Source organism: Lepisma saccharinum, chromosome 1, assembly GCF_977018435.1.
Source record: "Lepisma saccharinum chromosome 1, izLepSacc3.1, whole genome shotgun sequence".
In the NCBI taxonomy this organism is placed as follows: domain Eukaryota; kingdom Metazoa; phylum Arthropoda; class Insecta; order Zygentoma; family Lepismatidae; genus Lepisma; species Lepisma saccharinum.
The window spans coordinates 6,380,051-6,398,404 of record NC_139229.1 but is presented as its reverse complement, the minus strand read 5'-3'; the positions used below and the strand labels follow the sequence as shown (position 1 = coordinate 6,398,404).

General features: G+C 42.9%; 2 protein-coding genes across 2 annotated transcripts in view; one reads left to right on the top strand and one right to left on the bottom strand.

Annotated features, from left to right (window-relative positions):
* The window catches only part of timeout (circadian regulator timeout), a 318,577-nt gene that overhangs the window by 198,631 nt on the left and 101,592 nt on the right, over positions 1-18,354 (bottom strand). The window lies entirely within an intron of this gene.
* On the top strand, positions 8,505-11,088 carry LOC145992418 (uncharacterized). The gene has a single exon (XM_083128806.1). The coding sequence runs from the start codon at positions 8,541-8,543 to the stop codon at positions 10,722-10,724; it is 2,184 nt and encodes a 727-aa protein (XP_082984932.1). The 5' UTR covers positions 8,505-8,540; the 3' UTR covers positions 10,725-11,088.

Genomic DNA, 18,354 nt, shown 5'->3' with positions numbered 1-18,354 from the left:
AAAAAGGTTCCTGGACCGAATTTAAATTGAGTCGGAAAAAAGGTTCATGGACCGAATTGAAATACTTTACAGATAAATAGGTTATTTACGGTCCAGAACCCATTTACGCCTGCTGATTTTCTCTTCTGGACCGGAATTGAATTTATTTACAATTACTGGACCTTTAACAACCCTTTCCCTTGACTACTGCCCTAACATAACGAGAACGAGGCAGGCATTTACAATCCGAGAAGAGAACGAGAGAATACGAAAATCGTTCGTATACCATTCCCATAAACCACCCAAGTACCCCAACAGATCTGTAGTAAATAAACTTTACCGCATTAGGGGTTGAAAGGGGGCGAGGGGATGAACGACAGTCGGGCAAAACCACATCAAAAGTTACAGCGGGGTGGTTGGAGAGAAGGAAAGGGGATGTAGGGAGTATCATGTTTAATTTTTCCATGCATGATTTACACGTATTAGTCGCCATGACAACGTCCTCGCTTCTCTCGACCGAAAGAATAATAGTTTGAAAAATTAATGAGCGCTGTTTGGAAACACAAAGGTGGGATGAGTGTATTTTATTAAATTTTTTCTCCCCGCGAGCTAAATATGGGGAAGCCCTGCTTTTTTTTTTATTTTTTGCAGTCAATTTTGTTACACTGTGGCCTGTATTAATATGAATGCATGTTGGAAACTCGTTCACCTGGAAGACGAGGGTTTTCGCAGTGGTGGCGCAACATGTTTTTGAGCTTAAAACATTGTTTGACATCGCTGTTTCCCCAATGAGGCACCGTAAGGCAATTTAAATGTTATATGTCTTTAGGTGAATTGCACGTCATTCGGAAACAAGGTTATGGATAATTTACGACGGACATGTAAACCCATCCCCCCCTTCCACAGCAAAAAGTTCTCCGTCAGTGTTACCAACTCTAAAAGTTTCAAAATCGTACTGGCTAACCATAATTAAAGTTTCCCAACTTCGAGTCCTTTGAAAGCAACGGATTGCGCTAAAACGTGGTGTATATAGGCTGTGGAGACCATGGGGAAGCGAATGCTGACGAAAAAAAACAAATATAGTTCAAATTTTCACCACCAGGTGGAAATGTGGCGCTTAGAATTAATTGTTTCCTACTCAGACCACCTGGAGCTTGGTCGAAGCAAGGGATTGCGGTGAAACTTGAAATAGATGTTATGGAGACCATAGGAAAACTAATTATGATGAGAAAAATAGTTCAAATTTTTACCACCAGGTGCAAATGTGGCGCTGAAGTAACAACGAGTAATTTGAGGTTACACCGGTATAGAAGTGATCAACATGCGCCCTGTCAATGTGAAAGACGCTTCGGAAGCGCAACAGAGTGTGATCAATGGTCGCACGAAGCTTTTCCCGAGATGTTGTTCACTGTGCACCAGATTTCAACGCCACATATCGACCTGGTGGTGAAAATTTGAAATATTTCTTTTCTCGTCAGCATTTGCTTCCCAATGGTCTCCATAGCCTTTATATCAAGTTTCAACGCAATGTGTTGCTTCAAAGTGGCACCAGAGGGCAACTTTAATTGTGACTACCCAGTACACACGTCGAACGACATTGACTCATGGACCTTACACTTTGACTCGCGGTAGGGGATACACATTCACACGCACATGCTCCCGTTCTGCTTTCTTGGGTGCTGCAGGCACAAGACCAATCTCGGTCTCGTCTAAGTACTCGAAATGTCCGAGATTCTCGATCCCTTTCGAGACTTTGGTAAACGTACGATACTTGAAAATCAAAATTTATTTTCTACTTATAGATAGATTATATATTTTTTGAATTGTAATTGCAACGGCAATCCATTAATGGAAAGGGTGCAGCGTGGTTGCATACGATCGGTATAAAAAGAAATTCGTCAAGACTTCGTAGATTCGAAACGAGACGCGTCAAACGAACACTTTGATAAAAAGGTGGTTTCCTTAATGATCTCTACACACCGTAAATGTATGCGCAGTGACACGCTTTATATTAGAGTGCTGCAGCAAGAGGATTTCGCTCGAGCGCCAAATAGTTCTCACGGACGACGCTAGAGAGCGTACGGAATCGAGAGCTTCTTCGCTCGAGCGAATAACGCTTGAACAGGCAAAACGAGCGAAATACGCTCGAAGCCCAATAGTAAACGTATAACCGTCATTTGTCTGTGGTAGTAGGCCCTCAAGTATGAACCGTGAAGAGAAAGACTTAGTGAAATTAAAGTTGTTTCATCTGTGGTGCTTTTGACCGCGCGCGCTTTCTCGTGTTATAGATCTTTAATGGATGTTCCCCTATAATTATGAACTCGGAGGAAGACGATAGAATTCATAGGCTTCGAGAAGGAGGAACAATGTGATAAAGAACTTTTAAGGCAATTTGAAACAGTAAGGTGACACCTCTGGTGATGAAAAATATGAATCAGAAAAAGAAAGAAAATGCATCCATTGTTCACTACCGTGAAAACATATTTTTTTTAATGTGTGGAATGTGCAAATGAAATTTCTTGATGGCGATGAAGTGGAGTAAAGAGTTGAAATTAGGTAAATTAAAAAAAAAAAACTGGAGTAGTAAACGTAGAAAATATAGGCAATATGCTTTAGTATCATAATTTTGTTCTCTCTAAAACCTTTGCATCAAACTTATGTTTGTTTTATAATTACATTGTATTCTTACAATAAAAATGAACAAGAACAATTAATTACCTATTAAACTTTTGTAAAATCGTATTTCTTTTGCCTATTATATTCTTACAAAAATAGAGAAAAAAACATTTTATTTAAAAACTATCACCAGTTTTATTTATTGCATTAAAAATAAAAAAAATATACAAATCCAATAGACCTAAATATTCAAGGGCGGTCAATTTGACTTGCGCGCCTCCTCAAATAAGATGTCGCCGCGCGCGTTCTCCCGGGTTAAGTAAACATAGTAATCACCTTCATGTTAAAAGACAGTTTCATCTATCTTACCAAGACAGAGTGATATATGAAAATGAAATAGATGATTGTGGGCTGAAACTACCAAGGCGGATAATTTATATGTACGAGTCTACGATTATCATCACATTAAAATTATATTCCATTGTACACGCACGAGCGTGGGAGACTCGAAAGAGTACAAGCGAGCGAGCGAAAGTGGTCCCATGCAGTACTCTACTTTGTATGTTGCTTATTCTAGCGCTATGTACGTATTTCGAGATTGGATACGAGACAGATATCTTTCAGTACAATAGACATCAATAATCGAAATACGATTTTTTAAAGATTTTGTCTTAAGTACACTTTATGCACAGACAGACTAATAGATACTGGATCAGAAGTTTAAAGTGGGATCCGAAACACTATGTGGCTCCACCAGGTATCGAACACCGGACTTCTCGATTACAAACGACGTTACCACTATGCCACGGAGAGGCACGCCAATAGAATTTACACTATAATGATTGTTGTACCCTGAGACATACGAATTTAATCACAGGAACAGAATAGGAATTCAGAACGAAATTCGGGCTTTACTCGAGGTTCGAACCCGGGATCCTCTGCTGCGGAGAGCGGAAATATGTTATTTAAGATCAACGCGTTCCAGTTTATCTGGTATTTTGCTTTGGAAACAGTAGCCAACACGTGATAATGCTTGGGTGGTTGTTTTTAACAGGCGTATCGTGTTCAGCAGGATGTTCACACATGACGCCAGCACTTTTTATCCCCCTGTGGAGTTCAAGGGCATTGAGTGTGTGGGATCACAGACGGCTTGCCGTCAGAATGCTTTCTCAACGGGGCACAACAGGATAACGTTACTGATTGCAACAAAATGTCGATACAGGCTTATATTCCTACAATACAACTTTCACTAGTATTGTGTGGTACGGCGTACAGTCACGGGCGCTTCTGGGTTGGAACAATTCCATTGAAGTTTAATGGGAATGTTACAACCCAGAACTGTCCGTGACTGTACATATGAGTAAGTCAGGGTGGCTACTCTATCCCGGGAATCTCTGGAGCAAGCGACCGAAAATAAGTATATTTGCTAGTAGTCACGTGAGGCGGCTCGACCAATGAAAGGGAGGGAAAATGCCGCTGTAGCTGTTATGAGCAGCGCGTCCTGCTTCGCTACACCCACTCGCTTTCTCCCCTTCTCTACCTTTATGCGCGGTCTTGCTCCACATATTTCCGGCACAGAGTATAGGACCATGATGAAATTCAAATATAATTCCCTGTTTTCGACGGGAACTTTCCAAATATTCAAGGCCACAAGCAGATGTTTTCTCTACTTCAACCTTACGTATTACTGCCTCAAAGCATCCATACAGACACACGCAAACATGTTAACAATATAAAGGATCTCTTTGATTACAATGTATAAAAAAATTCTAATTCAATTAAGGGTATATGTATTTAAAATATTTCACATACTCAGACTCGATATACATCTACAAACACACGTCACAAATGTTACGGGATATACTCGTCTACGATTTTTTTTTAATTGTACAGCAACTTCAGACTCACATTTAACTAATCAACTTCAAGATATTCTATCTTGCAATACTCTTCCGTCTGTCAGATGGTTCTGCAAAATACACTAATAAAGTAATTGGATTCAGAGAATTCGGTTTTATTTTTCACGTAGCTTTCTTTTCCTTCCTCGATCAAAATACTGAGAATAACATGCCTTAAGGCATTTATAAATATGTATAAACTCAATGGGACTTGGAATAATAAAAATTGCAATTTTTCACGTCTACGCAGAATTCCCGGTGTGTATGTAGCCACCCTCCAAGTTCATAATAAAACCACAAACGAAATTCAAAACGTTATGCAAGCGAGAGATCCGGGTTCGACACCGGGTCCAGCCTGTACTTTGCGTCGCCTTCGAATTTAAATTAAAAGTGACTATGAGAATGAACGAGAAGGGATAAATAAAAAGTAGTGCTCAGTCGATACCGATGTCGATGTATCGGTTGGAATTAATCTACGGAAATCAGCCGATACTTTTCGGGCATTTTGATATTTCACTGAGTCCGCAAAAATGTCGCGCGCCACTTTCCCGTAGTCAAATTATTCTGGAAATAATGGAAAATTGAAAATTTCTTTTGATTTTGCACAATTTTGCAAGAAAACCTGTATTTTATGATTACATAATAACTAACTCTCTAGCCTTCTTAAACCAGAAGGTTTATTGCTGCGCAACACACTCCTTCCATCTGTCCCCATCCCGAGCAAGATCCATCCACTCTTTTCCATCCTTACCGATTTCATTTAGGTCCATCTCAACGTTATCTGCACATCTTTGTCTTGGCCTTCCTTATGGTCTCTTACAATCTGGCTTCCCAACAAGAATCCCGTAAACTCCTTTTTCCTCTCCCATTCGTGCCACATGGACTGCCCACCTAAGTCTTCTTGATTTAATCATTCTAATAATATCTGGACATGAATACAAGTTATGCAGTTAATTATGTAACCTTCTCCACTCACCTGGCTCCTCAACCCTTTTAGGTGTTTACATACGTAATATCTATTTTAATATTCTCATGTAATTTTTAAATATTATAAAGCAAGTTTATTTGTGAATTGATCCACATAATTGGAGAAGAATATTGACACACTAATATTAATCAATGTTTTATAGGCTAATCATTGCAATTTTCCCGTATCGGTATCGGTGGGAATGGGCTCAGCCATAATGAAAAGAAATATCTTGTCGAGACAGAGGTTCGAAACCAGAACCTTCGGTGCTGAGGTTCTGACTCAACCAGCTAACAAGCCTTTAAGGGAACCATAACTGTAAAGCACTTTATAGCTGTAATCCTCCGGTGGCTTTTAGTTCCATACAAAAAAAAAATTACGAACTTCCACAGCGGAGTGTGAACCGGCAACCTTCCAAATGCGACGCTCTTACCAGCGATATATTAACGAGTAGCCTCAAACAGCAGCAGCTGAAATTTCTTGAAGGAAAGCAAGTCGACAAACAATCAATCAATAGTAGGGATGGTATCGAACGAGAACGGGGGGAGGGAGAGCTCTATCTCATTTTGAAAGGGCAAGTCTCACCCGAGTCTCGTCTAGAAAGATGGGCTGCAAAATTGTTCAGGCTACTAAAAATATACATTAAATTAAAAGATGAGAAATTTATTGAATTTTACCATTATGGTGGTCTAGTCGGTATGGCGTGGGAGACCCGGGTTCGATTCCCGGGGCGGGTGGTCTAAGGTTAGCCAAAAAGGGGCACACAATCGGCTCTGGGGCTCAATAAGCCTCAAATCAATGGGTACCGAGGCGCAAATCCAGAGCTTGGTGCAGATCACATCACCTCCAAAATGGCCGAGATCGAGATTCCACATTCCCCAAATGTATACTATATCTACGGGAGCGTTTACCCTACCTTATCTACCACTGTAAAAACACACGTCTCAAAATATTGTCTTAGGACAAGACAAACACGGACTCCGTGGAGAATTATACTGGCTGCGAGTCCAGACGCCAGAGCCTCGTTAGCCTGCAAAATGCAGTCTAGGGTGTACAGCGTGGAAGGGATGTTGACATTTGGGTGTCCTCGTAAAGGGTCACCCCTTACGTGGAAACGTTTGTAGAAGACTTGGTAACACTGATTTACAAACAAGGTCTTAATACTGGCAGCAGTTTTCTTTCGGTTGCTTGGTTCATGTGTGATACTCTTTAAGTACTTTTCTATCACCCTGCTTTAAAGTATTCTCCCGATAGCATTTTTCAAGGTACTAGGTTAATATGCACTGAAGGTGCCTGGGAATATTTCAAATTCCGCCCGTACGTAAACAAAATGAATGGAAACACGTTCATTGACGGAGGTATTCAAATGACGTCCTTGGTCAATATGAAACTGAGGAAAGCAACGCGCGTCCCACGTGTCGTCCAGGCCAGAGCTTCGGAAAGCAGCGTGTAGATGGCATTGCAAACGTTCCGACGAAAGGATCCTTCCTCATCCTAGCGTCTCTTCCTCTCCCGGCTGCTGCAGATAGATCTTTGGAAGTGGCGAGCGAAAGAGAGAGAGACAGATCAGCGTTGCCAACTCCTCAGTTACGAAAAGCGCTGCTTGAACTGTAAAATTATGCTAAATGCTACTAAATTGGGCTAGGACCTCTTATTATTATATAACTACAGGGTTGCTACGATTCTTTCTATTGTGAAATTCCCTGACATTTCCAGGCATTCCAGTCCGATTTTCTTTTTTTTTTCAGGAGCCACGGTGGTCTAGTCGGTAGGGTGTTTGGCCGACACGCGGAAGCCCCGGGTTCGATTCCCTGGTGGGATGATATAAGGTCGAAATTTTTCCGGGGCTTACCTAGCCTCAAATAAATGGGTACCTTGGCCCGGGGGGGGGGGGGGAGGTAGGTGGCCGAAGGGTGGTGTTGATCACATCACCTTCAAAATGGCCGAAATCGAGAATGTGTAGGACACTACCCCCACATCTCCTAAATGTGATTTCATGGCACGGTGCTACATGCACGGGGGACAACCATATCTATGATTATTATCATTATGATATTTCGCTTGTAAACCTTGTGTTTTTCGATCAAATACACAGGTCCGTTAATTATTATGAATATGCACGGTCATTAGGTGGGAAATGCACTAAATGATTAATACCTACAATAGTATTCTATGAAAAATAAAATATTTTGCACTGAAGTGTCATCAGCGTACGTCCAATTCATCGCATCACGTCCCACTTTCACCAATTAAGAGCAACTTTCCTTACCTGACGAAAACATCAGAATACTATCAAGTTTCTGAACTGAATCTTTTTGGGGAGTGGGATCACAAGAACCGAATCCGGCAGTGGAAATGATCCACTTTGTTCATTATGTTTTCTTGCAGACTCCAAATACGCAGATGATCTGCAAAATTCCCTGACATTTCCCGGTTTTCTTTGTTAATGTCCATTCATCAATTGCTGAATGTCATCGTCATGTCATTCTGAACGTCGCAATTAGTCAAAAGTGGTAGAAAAGCGACGTAAAATAACCTAATTCAATAAATCAATCCAGTTCAAATTGTGCCAGCCACGGTGGTCAAGTCGGTAGGGCGTCTGTTTGGCTTGCGAGAAATCCGGGTTCGATTCCCGGAGAGAGTGATCTCGGGAGTTTTTTCGACCTTGTCCCCGCTCGGGGATCACCCAGCCTCAATTCAATGGGTACCTGAGGGTCACATCACCTTCCAAAATGGCCGAGATCCAGAATTGTGTGGAGCCCTATCCCCACGAATGTGACTTCAAGGCACGTTGCTATACACACGGGGAACTTGACCTTTTACCATCCTCAACGTCGCAATTAGTTCAAAGTGGGAGGAGGGTGGCGTAAAATAACCTAATTCATTCATTCAATCTCAAGTTCAAATCGTGCTAAGTTTAGCAACATTATTCTAGGGTTGGCACCACCGAGACGGAGTGACTAAGCCAGACGCGCATGCGCCACGGCGCCGATCTGGGGAAACACCAAACCGCGCTCCGCCGCCGACGACATGGCAGTGTGGACCGAGACGGCGACGCGTGACAAAGACATGTGACGGCCATGCGAGTGAGGAAACGAACCCCGTACCCTCGGTGGGGTGTCGTGGCGTGGTTGTTGACGGCGGCCGGCCTCGCGGTGGCGGGCAACGTCCCGTGTCCCAGCGCGTGCTTCTGCGACGAGGCGACGCGGTACGTGAGCTGCGTCGGCGACGAGCTGTGGGGGTTCCCCGAGTCCCTCCCGCGCTACGCCGTCCGGCTGGAGTTGAGGAACTTCGTCGTGGACACGCTGCGAGCCGAGAATCTCGCCGGGTTCCCGAACCTCACGGAGCTCGTGCTGCAGCTCAGTCGCGTCCGGGACGTGGACAACGGGACGTTCCACGCGCTGGGGGAGCTGCAGCACCTGGACCTCAGCCAGAACAACATCCAGAGCCTCGACGAGGCGACGTTTCTGGGACTAGAGAAGCTGCGGTTCCTGGACCTCTCGACGAACCTCGTCTCGTCGCTCGAAGACGCGTTCCTCAACCTCTCCAACGTGGAGCAGCTGAACCTGAGGGAGAACAGGATTCGAACCCTTGACCAGGAATGCTTCAGGGGTCTCCACAAGGTGCAGTACCTCAACCTGGACTCAAACTCGATATCCGCCATCCACGTGGGCACTTTCCAGTACCTCATGAACCTCGCCCACCTGATCCTCAGCAACAACCCCCTGGTGACGCTCTCGCGGTTGGACTTCTTCGGGTCGAGGCTCCAGTACATGGACGTTTCGCACGTGGGGCTCAGCCGGGTCCCCCAGTCCCTCACGCGGTTCGTCCGTGACCTCCGCCTGGCCAAGAACAACCTGACGGAGGTTCGAAGCGGCGACCTCGACAGCTACCCTTATCTCGGTTTGCTCGTGCTGGACGATAACCTCATAACCGACATCGAGGAGGACGCCCTGGGAAGACTAGAGTATCTCATGCGATTGTGGCTGAACGGGAACAGACTGACCACCGTGCCGCGGTCCTTACCTCCAGGCTTACGTGCGCTGTACCTTGAGGACAATCTCCTCCGTGAGATCAGGAACTTTGATCTGGTGGGGCTGCCGAAACTCGAGCAGCTCTTCCTGCAGCGGAACCAGATCCGTTCGATAGAAGATTGTGCGTTCTGTGAGTTACCCAGCTTGAAAAACTTGGACTTGCAAGCGAACAAGTTGGAAAGTGTCGGCGGGAGGGCGTTCGAGAAGTTGTCCAACCTGGAAACGCTCGATCTCTCCCAGAACCCTCTTAAAGAGATCGGCGGACGATCCTTCGCCTCCCTGTCCCGCCTCAAGATGCTCCGACTGTCCCACGTCGGGGAGGCCCTGGCTGACCCTGACGAACTTTTCCTCCCTCTGGCACGACTCGAGATCCTAGAGTTGCTGGACAGTCCAGAACTGGCGAGGCGCGTGGTGTCCAGCAGCCAGGCCTTGCATGCGCTTCGCACCTTGCGTGAACTCAACCTTATGCACAACAATCTGAGTACCCTCAGGCCGGACTTTCCCGAACTTCTGTCGCAGCTTCGCCTGGTGAAGCTAGGGAACAACCCGTGGAGCTGCGACAACTACACCGTCCTATGGTTTGCTCACTGGATGAAGAAGGCCAACGTCCAGTTCTTCCAGATCCACAGTGTACGGTGCGCCACGCCGCCAAAGCTCGCTTCCAAACCGATCGTGAGACTCCAGGAGAGTGATTTCGGACTCACGACCACCATGCTCCCGCCAACAACAACGGTGACGACGCCAACCTCAACATCAGTGCCAACAACCACCAGCGCTTCGACGACGATTCCCACCTCGACGGAGTTTCGGAGTTCGACGCCGGAAACGACCACCCAGCCAGCTCCAACGATGCAAGTCCCGTCTTCCACAGCGTCACCCACCACCACCACCACCACCACCAACCCCCCGTCGGGAACGAGCACCACGGCCGCCCCTGACGGATGGAGCTCCGACGACGTACCTGAGGACGCGGCGCTGGAACTTCCGGACCCACTCCCGACTTCCGGAAAACCGAGCGTCGTGGCGGCTGCGGTGAGCGCCCTGGGGCTCGGCATCGCGGCGACGCTGGCCATCTACCGATGTAGTCATCGGATCCTACCCCGGTGGCGCCCATCGGCAATATCTTACAGAACCCAACAGGACGAGGTAAGCATCGCTACGGTGGCCGACCCTGGCATAACGAACGACCTGTACTTCCAAATGCACGACGACAGAACCGAAGTGTGGTAAAGTGTTGTGGTGACAGTGAGAACAGTGTCAGTGAAACAAGCCGACACGCACTTCTTCCTAGTACCTTAGCTAACAAAGTGATTTATACAAGAATTTAAGCGACAACAAAAGTGCTAAACCATTCCACATTTGTCTGTGATTTTTAAAATGAAAACGCTCTGTCTTTGTGGCGAGAGCGATTTTTTTGGTTCTTTTTTTTTCCTAGTGACGCATGAACTTAGGACACGTGACGGGGTAAAACATTTTGGATTCGATGTTGGGTCTATTTTGCTATTGTCAAGAATTTATATTGCTAGCTAGGTAGATAAGTCTACAAAAAAATATGACATACATGAAAAAAAAATACATGAGAAAAATATCTGTACAGGTGATGTCTTGTTTCTGAAAAAGTGTGCTGTCCCTTGTCGGTTACCCGAGTGACACCGATCAATACACAGCCTTGAAGAGAGTTCGGCAGAGCGGTGGTGTTCCTGCATCCGTAAAAGAACAACACATCTGTCAGATTGCGTGAAATTTCCAAAAATAAGGATGAAAATATTACTACTTTCACGATAATGCATTGAAAATCGATTTTCACTATAGCATACATATAAAGACTCTGCAAGACTGATATTGGGTGACTACATATGTTCTTTAAGCAAGATGTCGTGTATTTTTAACCGCAGTTTCAGAATCTGTGAGGAATTTCTTTTACATAAAACACTAAACAACAATAATTTCCAGACAAAACAGATTGTTTCGGGAAATACTCGTTCATTCTTGGTTTAAAAACAGCTGTTTTTTTTAATTTTCTTGTTTCTACATAGTTATTTAACGTTTCCTTTCTACCTCTTTAGTTTAATCGCGTCGATGAGGATGAATTGTGATCAGATGAAATAAGTAAATGCAGTGAACGCCCAGTAGGGATGGACGATATCGGAAATTTGATATCGCGATATATCGTTAAGAATATAGCGTCACAGACGATACGATTCCTTTACCGTATCGTGAAATCGGCGATATATCGCTGACATTATATATATCGCTAAAATATAGTGACGATATATCGCCACCACGATATATATATTGCCAAATATCGTGATGATATATCCTGGATGATATTTTTTTCAATATTGCGATATATCTTCTGGACGATATATCGCTCAACTGTAACGCCCAGGGCCTGGCAAGAAATCTAAAACGGAACCTTCAGACTTGAAATCTTTCAGTAGACGACTGAATGTGTTGGCAAGGTGGCGAAAATATGGTTGAAATATGAAATAAAAATGTATGTGGGTGGTGTTAAAATGTGGTGACTGGCATTCGTATGTGCTCAGTCTTCCAACAAAATGCAATTACAGCGTTCAAGATAAATCAATCAAATGATCTGAAAATAAAGGCGAAAGGAGCACGTATTTATGTACAATAAGGGAAGAAAATTATACCTATTGGTCATTTTTCTGTCCACAGTATATAATTTTACTTCTCGAACGATTTTCAAAATTGATATATTTTAGGTGCAGGTCTATCCATACCAGATCTTCCTCCCCATCTTTTATACTCTCTTCCTTCGTAGCTTTCTCCTACTATGATCTAATCTCTTTCTCTGTTATGTCCTCTTTCCGTCACTTCGACTTTTCTGTGCCACCATCTCTTCTAATTCTTTTCCATTTTCTCCTTATTTCTCTCTCTCTCACTCTGCATCTGTCTAGTTCTTCACCTCTACATCTCTCTCTCCATATCCATCCCTCTTTTCTTTGTTGTCATTCTCACCTCTTCTTTCACTTAATCTCCCTCTTTATTATTTTTGTCTCTTTCCATCTTTGGGTGACTGTGTGCCTTGTTTCGTTCTCATTTTCTTTCATTTCTCTCTCTAGTCTCCTGCACATTCTATCTCTATTCGTCTCTCGTCATTCTTCCCCTCTAACTACTTTCGTTTCCTTTGTCTCCACTCATTGTCTATTTTTCTCTCTCTCTCTTTCTCTCTTTTACTTCCTTCATTCTTTGCCTCTGCTTCGTTTTTTCTGTTGCCTTGCCAAGTTATTTTACTCCTTGCCTCTCCTCTTCCTTTCTCTCTTTGCAATTTCTTCCTCTCTATCTGATTTCTTGTCTTGCTCGCTATCTTCACCAGTCTTTTCTTTCTATCACTCTCTCTTTCTCTCATTTTCTCTCTATCTTTTTGTCTCTCTTTCTCTCTTATCTTATTCTCCGTTCCTCTTTCTTTCTCTCTCCCTTATCTTGTTTTCCGTCGCTCTTTCCTTCTCTCTCTATCTTTTTATCTGTCTCCATGTTTTCCCTCTCTTTCTCCCTTCTATCTATCTTCAATTTTCTCCTACCATATTTGTCTTTCATTCTCCGTATCTCTCTTCCCCCCCCATTTCTATTTCTGATAATATTACCACATTATAATCTCTACCTCTCCTTCGTTTTCTTACAATATCTCTTTCCCCCCCTCGGCGTATTCCACGTGAAAGCTTTTTAAAAATAATTCTCTTCGATGTTAAAATTAAACAATTGTTATTCATTTATACCACAGAAAGAACAAAATATGCAGTGCTGTCCTGAAATACGCAAAGAAATTTTAAAAATGCGTCATAGCATTAATTTTTGTAAGCCAGTAGTAATTGACTTGGTTTATTTTACTTAGCTTTTCTACCATTTTGGCTAATCGTGAAGATAAGTATCAGTGATAATATGATGACATTGATGAAGGGACACTTACAAAGAACACACATGCCTAGGTCGATATTCGAACCCGGGACGCTTGGAAGTGTAGCGCGCTGTGATAACCACTCAGCCTCGGAGGTCAGGCTATTGCAGAAAAAAAAATAGCGGGAAATTCATGGTCACGCACTGATCAAGTGTTTAGGACAATACAGGGTAAGTCTAATTTCGACATATTCTAAATTAGAACGGATAAATTTTCATTCTGAATGCAAATTGATAGTTATAATTGATCTTGTATGTCTTTACAGATGCATGTGTTTTTTTGTTTTTACATCACGCTATTAGTTAGCTATGAAGCTACGGAAGTAGTAGTCAAAAGATTATTTTTGGGATCATTACTTTAAAATAGTGGAGGATGTCGAAAAATATTGCATAGGTGCTGCTATCTAGGGGACCAACGCGAAAGATTATGTTCCTTCATGTAATAACATTGCATATTGTTTCAGTTTTGAGTCCATTTTATGTAGGTCCACTATAGATAGGCTAATCGAGACGGGACTTGCAGTTTAAAGAGGGATTCGAACCACTATTCTAATTACCAGGTATCGAACCCGGAACCCCTTGATTACAAGGCGACGACGTTGCCACTACGCCGTTTTGAAATATGTTTCGATAATCCTAATCTTTTACGAAATCGTACACTCACTCTCTAAGCTACGACAATTACACTTTTCAAGCCAAAACAAGTAATGCTTGCAACACTGTATTAATTATTTGTAGTTCTCATTCGCAATTTTACTGTCCAAACGTATGTGAAAACGGCTAGTTTACTTGACAGGGACACCACAGACTGACAACTAGGGATAATCTAATTCCACGAGAAGCTAGTATTAGTAGATCTCTCAGTCAAATTTTATTTTTACAGCTGTTGTATACTCTGTCCTGGGAACCTCTGGGGCGAGAACGAAAGCAAGTCCCTGCGCAAGTAGTGACTCGACCAGTGAACACGTGCGAGTGAACGGGATTGCGTGAAGGGGAAAAAGCGACTGCAGATACCAGCCTTCGCACAAGCGTCTACAGCTTCGCTCCGCCCACTTGCATTCTCCCCGTCTCTGCAATTATGCGCTGGCCTGCTTCCGAGAGTCAGGGGATAAATTATAGTTTTCGATATATCGATATCACACTGTAGGCCAACCTGTTACAGACAATCGACCTGATAGGCTAATAGGGACTGGACCTACAGTTTAAAGTGGGATCCGAAGCACTGTGTGCCTCCACCGAGTATCGAACGCGGAAACCCTTGATTACAAAGCGACGACATTACCACTACGCCATCGCCATCGAGGGGCCATCTTGTCCCAGGACAAAGGCTCTTTATGAGTTCACTTTATGCTCGGTTAAGCTAATCGAGACTGGGCCCACAGTTTCAACTGAGATCAAAACCATTGTGCAATGTTCCTTCAACGGAGATCGAACCCGGGACCCCTTGATTATATTACCACTACGCCATGCCAATCGGACTAGAGATAATAGATACAAATTGCAACATAATATTGATGAATTGAACTATCTGTAATTTTATTGCCCTCATTTTATGTCGCTTTGCTGCATCTTTAGACTAATCGCGACGATGACAATAAATGATGTTTAAATTGATGATGGGACACTCGCAAATAACCATGAACAGGCCCGGATACGAACCCGAAATCTCGCATGACGAGATCGAAAGTCGACAAATCAACGTGCTCAACCACGGAAGCGGTTTTCTTTTTCCTGACACCAAAGCACATACATTATCTCCGTTACCCTTTTTGGCACGTTAGAGTAAGTCAGAAAATTTCAAACTTGGACGATTTTTTTATTTCTATTTGTCTCTGTCTCGTCTCGGTAGCACCCCTAAAGTAAGGGTGTTGAAAGGGGGTGACACACGTAGCTAGAGTTACCCTCGTGAAGATTAGCGCTGAAAATAGTAGTGCCAATCTGATTTGATATCTGGAGTATTTTTCAATCCACCGAAGGATTCCCCTCAAAACCACATTATTTTCTCTCTCTCTAACTTGTCTGGTTTCATTCTTATAACCCCTCTTACTTTCAGTGATTCTTCATTTCTTCCAGGGGCCTCCCCGATGGCGCAGTGTAACCAAGGGGTCCCTGGGTTCGCTACCCGGTGGAGGCACATAGTGGTTCGGACCCCACTTTAAACTCTACGTCCGGTCCCGAATAGCCTTACTGTGCATAAAGTGGACTTAAAACACCAAATCAATTGATCAATTCATTTCCTCCATTCCCAGAGTCTCCAAGTGTGAGCTGCACTGTCTTGGAAAAATAATTCTCTCCCCCTCATTCATCTCCCTCATACATTATTCAATCTTTTTAAACTTCACAACAATGTTAACCAAACAATAAGAATTCAGAAAAAAGTGTGACAACATATCACATTCATATCTTAGTACGCCAATAAATTAGTGAAATATAATTTTTGTTTTGGTGCGATGAAAACAGATAAGTTAGAGACAAAAAAGGTATGTGGTTTCACCACTATGGAAGGATTCAATGTGTCAAGTTTCGTCAAAATCTGAGATCATTTGTTACAAAAGCCCAATTTCTTTTTGGTTGAATTGGCATGGAATGACCGACCATACAATAAATTGATGACGTCGTCGCCTTGTAATCAAGGGGTCCCGGGCTCGATACCCGGTGGAGGCACATAGTGGTACGGATCCCACTTTAAACTGTAGGTTCAGTCCCGATTAGCCTCACTGTGCATAAAGTGGACTTAAAACACCAACTCAATCAATCAATTGATGAAGGGACACCCAGGCCGGCATCAAAACCTGGAACCTGACGTAGGAAGTTTATGGGTCTAACACCGAGGTGAGAAAAAAATGGAAAAAAATTAAGTAAACTCCATTAACCCTTCCCACTTCTCTCCTTCTATTAATATATTTTACGCACTTGCGTAAAAAGGAGGAAATAGAGATCTGAATTTCTATGTATACAAATGTAAGGCAAAGAGTACAACTACCCAATTGACATTTCAACATGCAATAAAGGCGCGTGAGGGATGTGAAGAGCAGGGCCCAACATATTCATAATCTCGGCCGTCTGTGGAGGTGGTGATCAGCACCACGCTCCGGTCGCTTCTATCCAGCTCCTGCGGTTGTTCCCACGTGCCCATTACACTACAGCTACTTTCATGCAGGGGCACTGTCGGAAAAATCCCCACCTGAGATCATCTACCTCGGGAATCGAACACTGGTCTCACGCAAGGCAGTCAGACCCCTTACCCTGATTCTGTAATTTTATCTTATCTTGTGAGTGAACAATCTATACTTGCCACTTTGATAACAATTCAAGTATGGTACATAATTAAGTTATAAGGTAGAAGGCATTTTACATATTGTTCGTAGCCTACTTGTGTTTTCTATTGTGTCCCACCCGTAACACCAAAAAAACAATTCATTCTCCTTTAACTATTAACACTTACCCTTCAACTCCACTAGAATATTCAAAGGTCAATTACCTTCTCTCTTTGTCATAAATAATTTATTCATCGTTTGACAATTCACAGATTTTAAAATGTACTTCTTATCAAGTGAAGAGGCAGTGTTTTGTCAGCCGTAAATCTGAGAAAGTATTTTAAAGGTAGTTATGTTTAATGAACAGTGTTAAGTTTCTGTAGATTTTCAGCGAAAAATGCAGGCTCGACCAGGACTCGAACCCTGGTCTCTGGCAATCCGTGCCATTGCTCTACCGCTGAGATAACGAAACAGCGCCAGCGAAAATGCGGGGGAAGCCAGGCCGGCTCGGTAGCTCAGCGGTAGAGCAATGGCACGATTTGCCAGAGACCCGGGTTCGAGTCCTGGTCGAGCCTAATCTACATAGTACATCTCCTGTGTGCCTAATTTAATGGAGTGTTAAGTTTCGTATTTCATTGCACAGAAACTGTAACAAAAATGTTTCTGAACTATTATAAGAATAGTTACTTCAATATCAAAAATATAGTCCGCGTTTACCAGCAGTGACAATGTAATACCCGATATATATTATCACGCCCATTTCTTTTAGTCACCATGACTTAAATCCTAATGACTCTCCTCGATGATATACAACAATTTCATGTTGTTAAAATGTAACTTATATTAGTTCATGCTCTATTCTTATTTTCTTAACATTTCCCAGAATCCTTTGCACATGATACTGAGGAAACACAAAAAAGTCTTAAAGCTTGTCGAAAAACTTCGGGTTAAATACACATCAAAGTCCATCTTTACAGAAGGAGTAAACACTGATAAGACGCAACAATGAAAATACGATTTGAGAAGTCATCGAAGTCTGTACAGGGTCAACGAAGTAAGTAATAAGTTGTGTTTTATACAGCGTATATTGATACACCTGTAGATTGAATTGTATCTTCTGCAAATATGCTGTATAAAGAAACAAACTACCGGAGTACTAATTGAGGCGAGTGTACAAGAGCATATGACTTCACATTTAAACGAGATGGACCTGCGATTACTGCGCGAACGCTATATGATCAACTGGCAACAATCAGAAACTAGCAAATATACATTTGATTGGGTGCAGATTCTTGAACAAACGGACCAATCAGGTTATTTTCTATTGCAATATATTAGCGTACAATATACTGCCTGAATATCAAATTTTGTCTGTATAATTGTTTGTAAGTGATAAGACCATGCAAATTAAAATAGTCCAGTATGATTTCTAGAATAAAGTTTGTTTAGAACAACAACAGAAAAATCATAGTCACCAAACATCTGTTTGAATAATCGCCAAACAAATAATTGTTCAGCACAACCAAATTATTTTAGAATCGCGTACAGTCAGCGGCAATAAAAATGGAACACCTAGATCCTGAAATGCTCTCTTCCCTCCTGTAAGGCGATTTGCGTGTTGCCTAACTCTGCGATGGTGATAGAAGCTGCCATTGAAAATTTGCTCTTATAATCAAAATCCACTT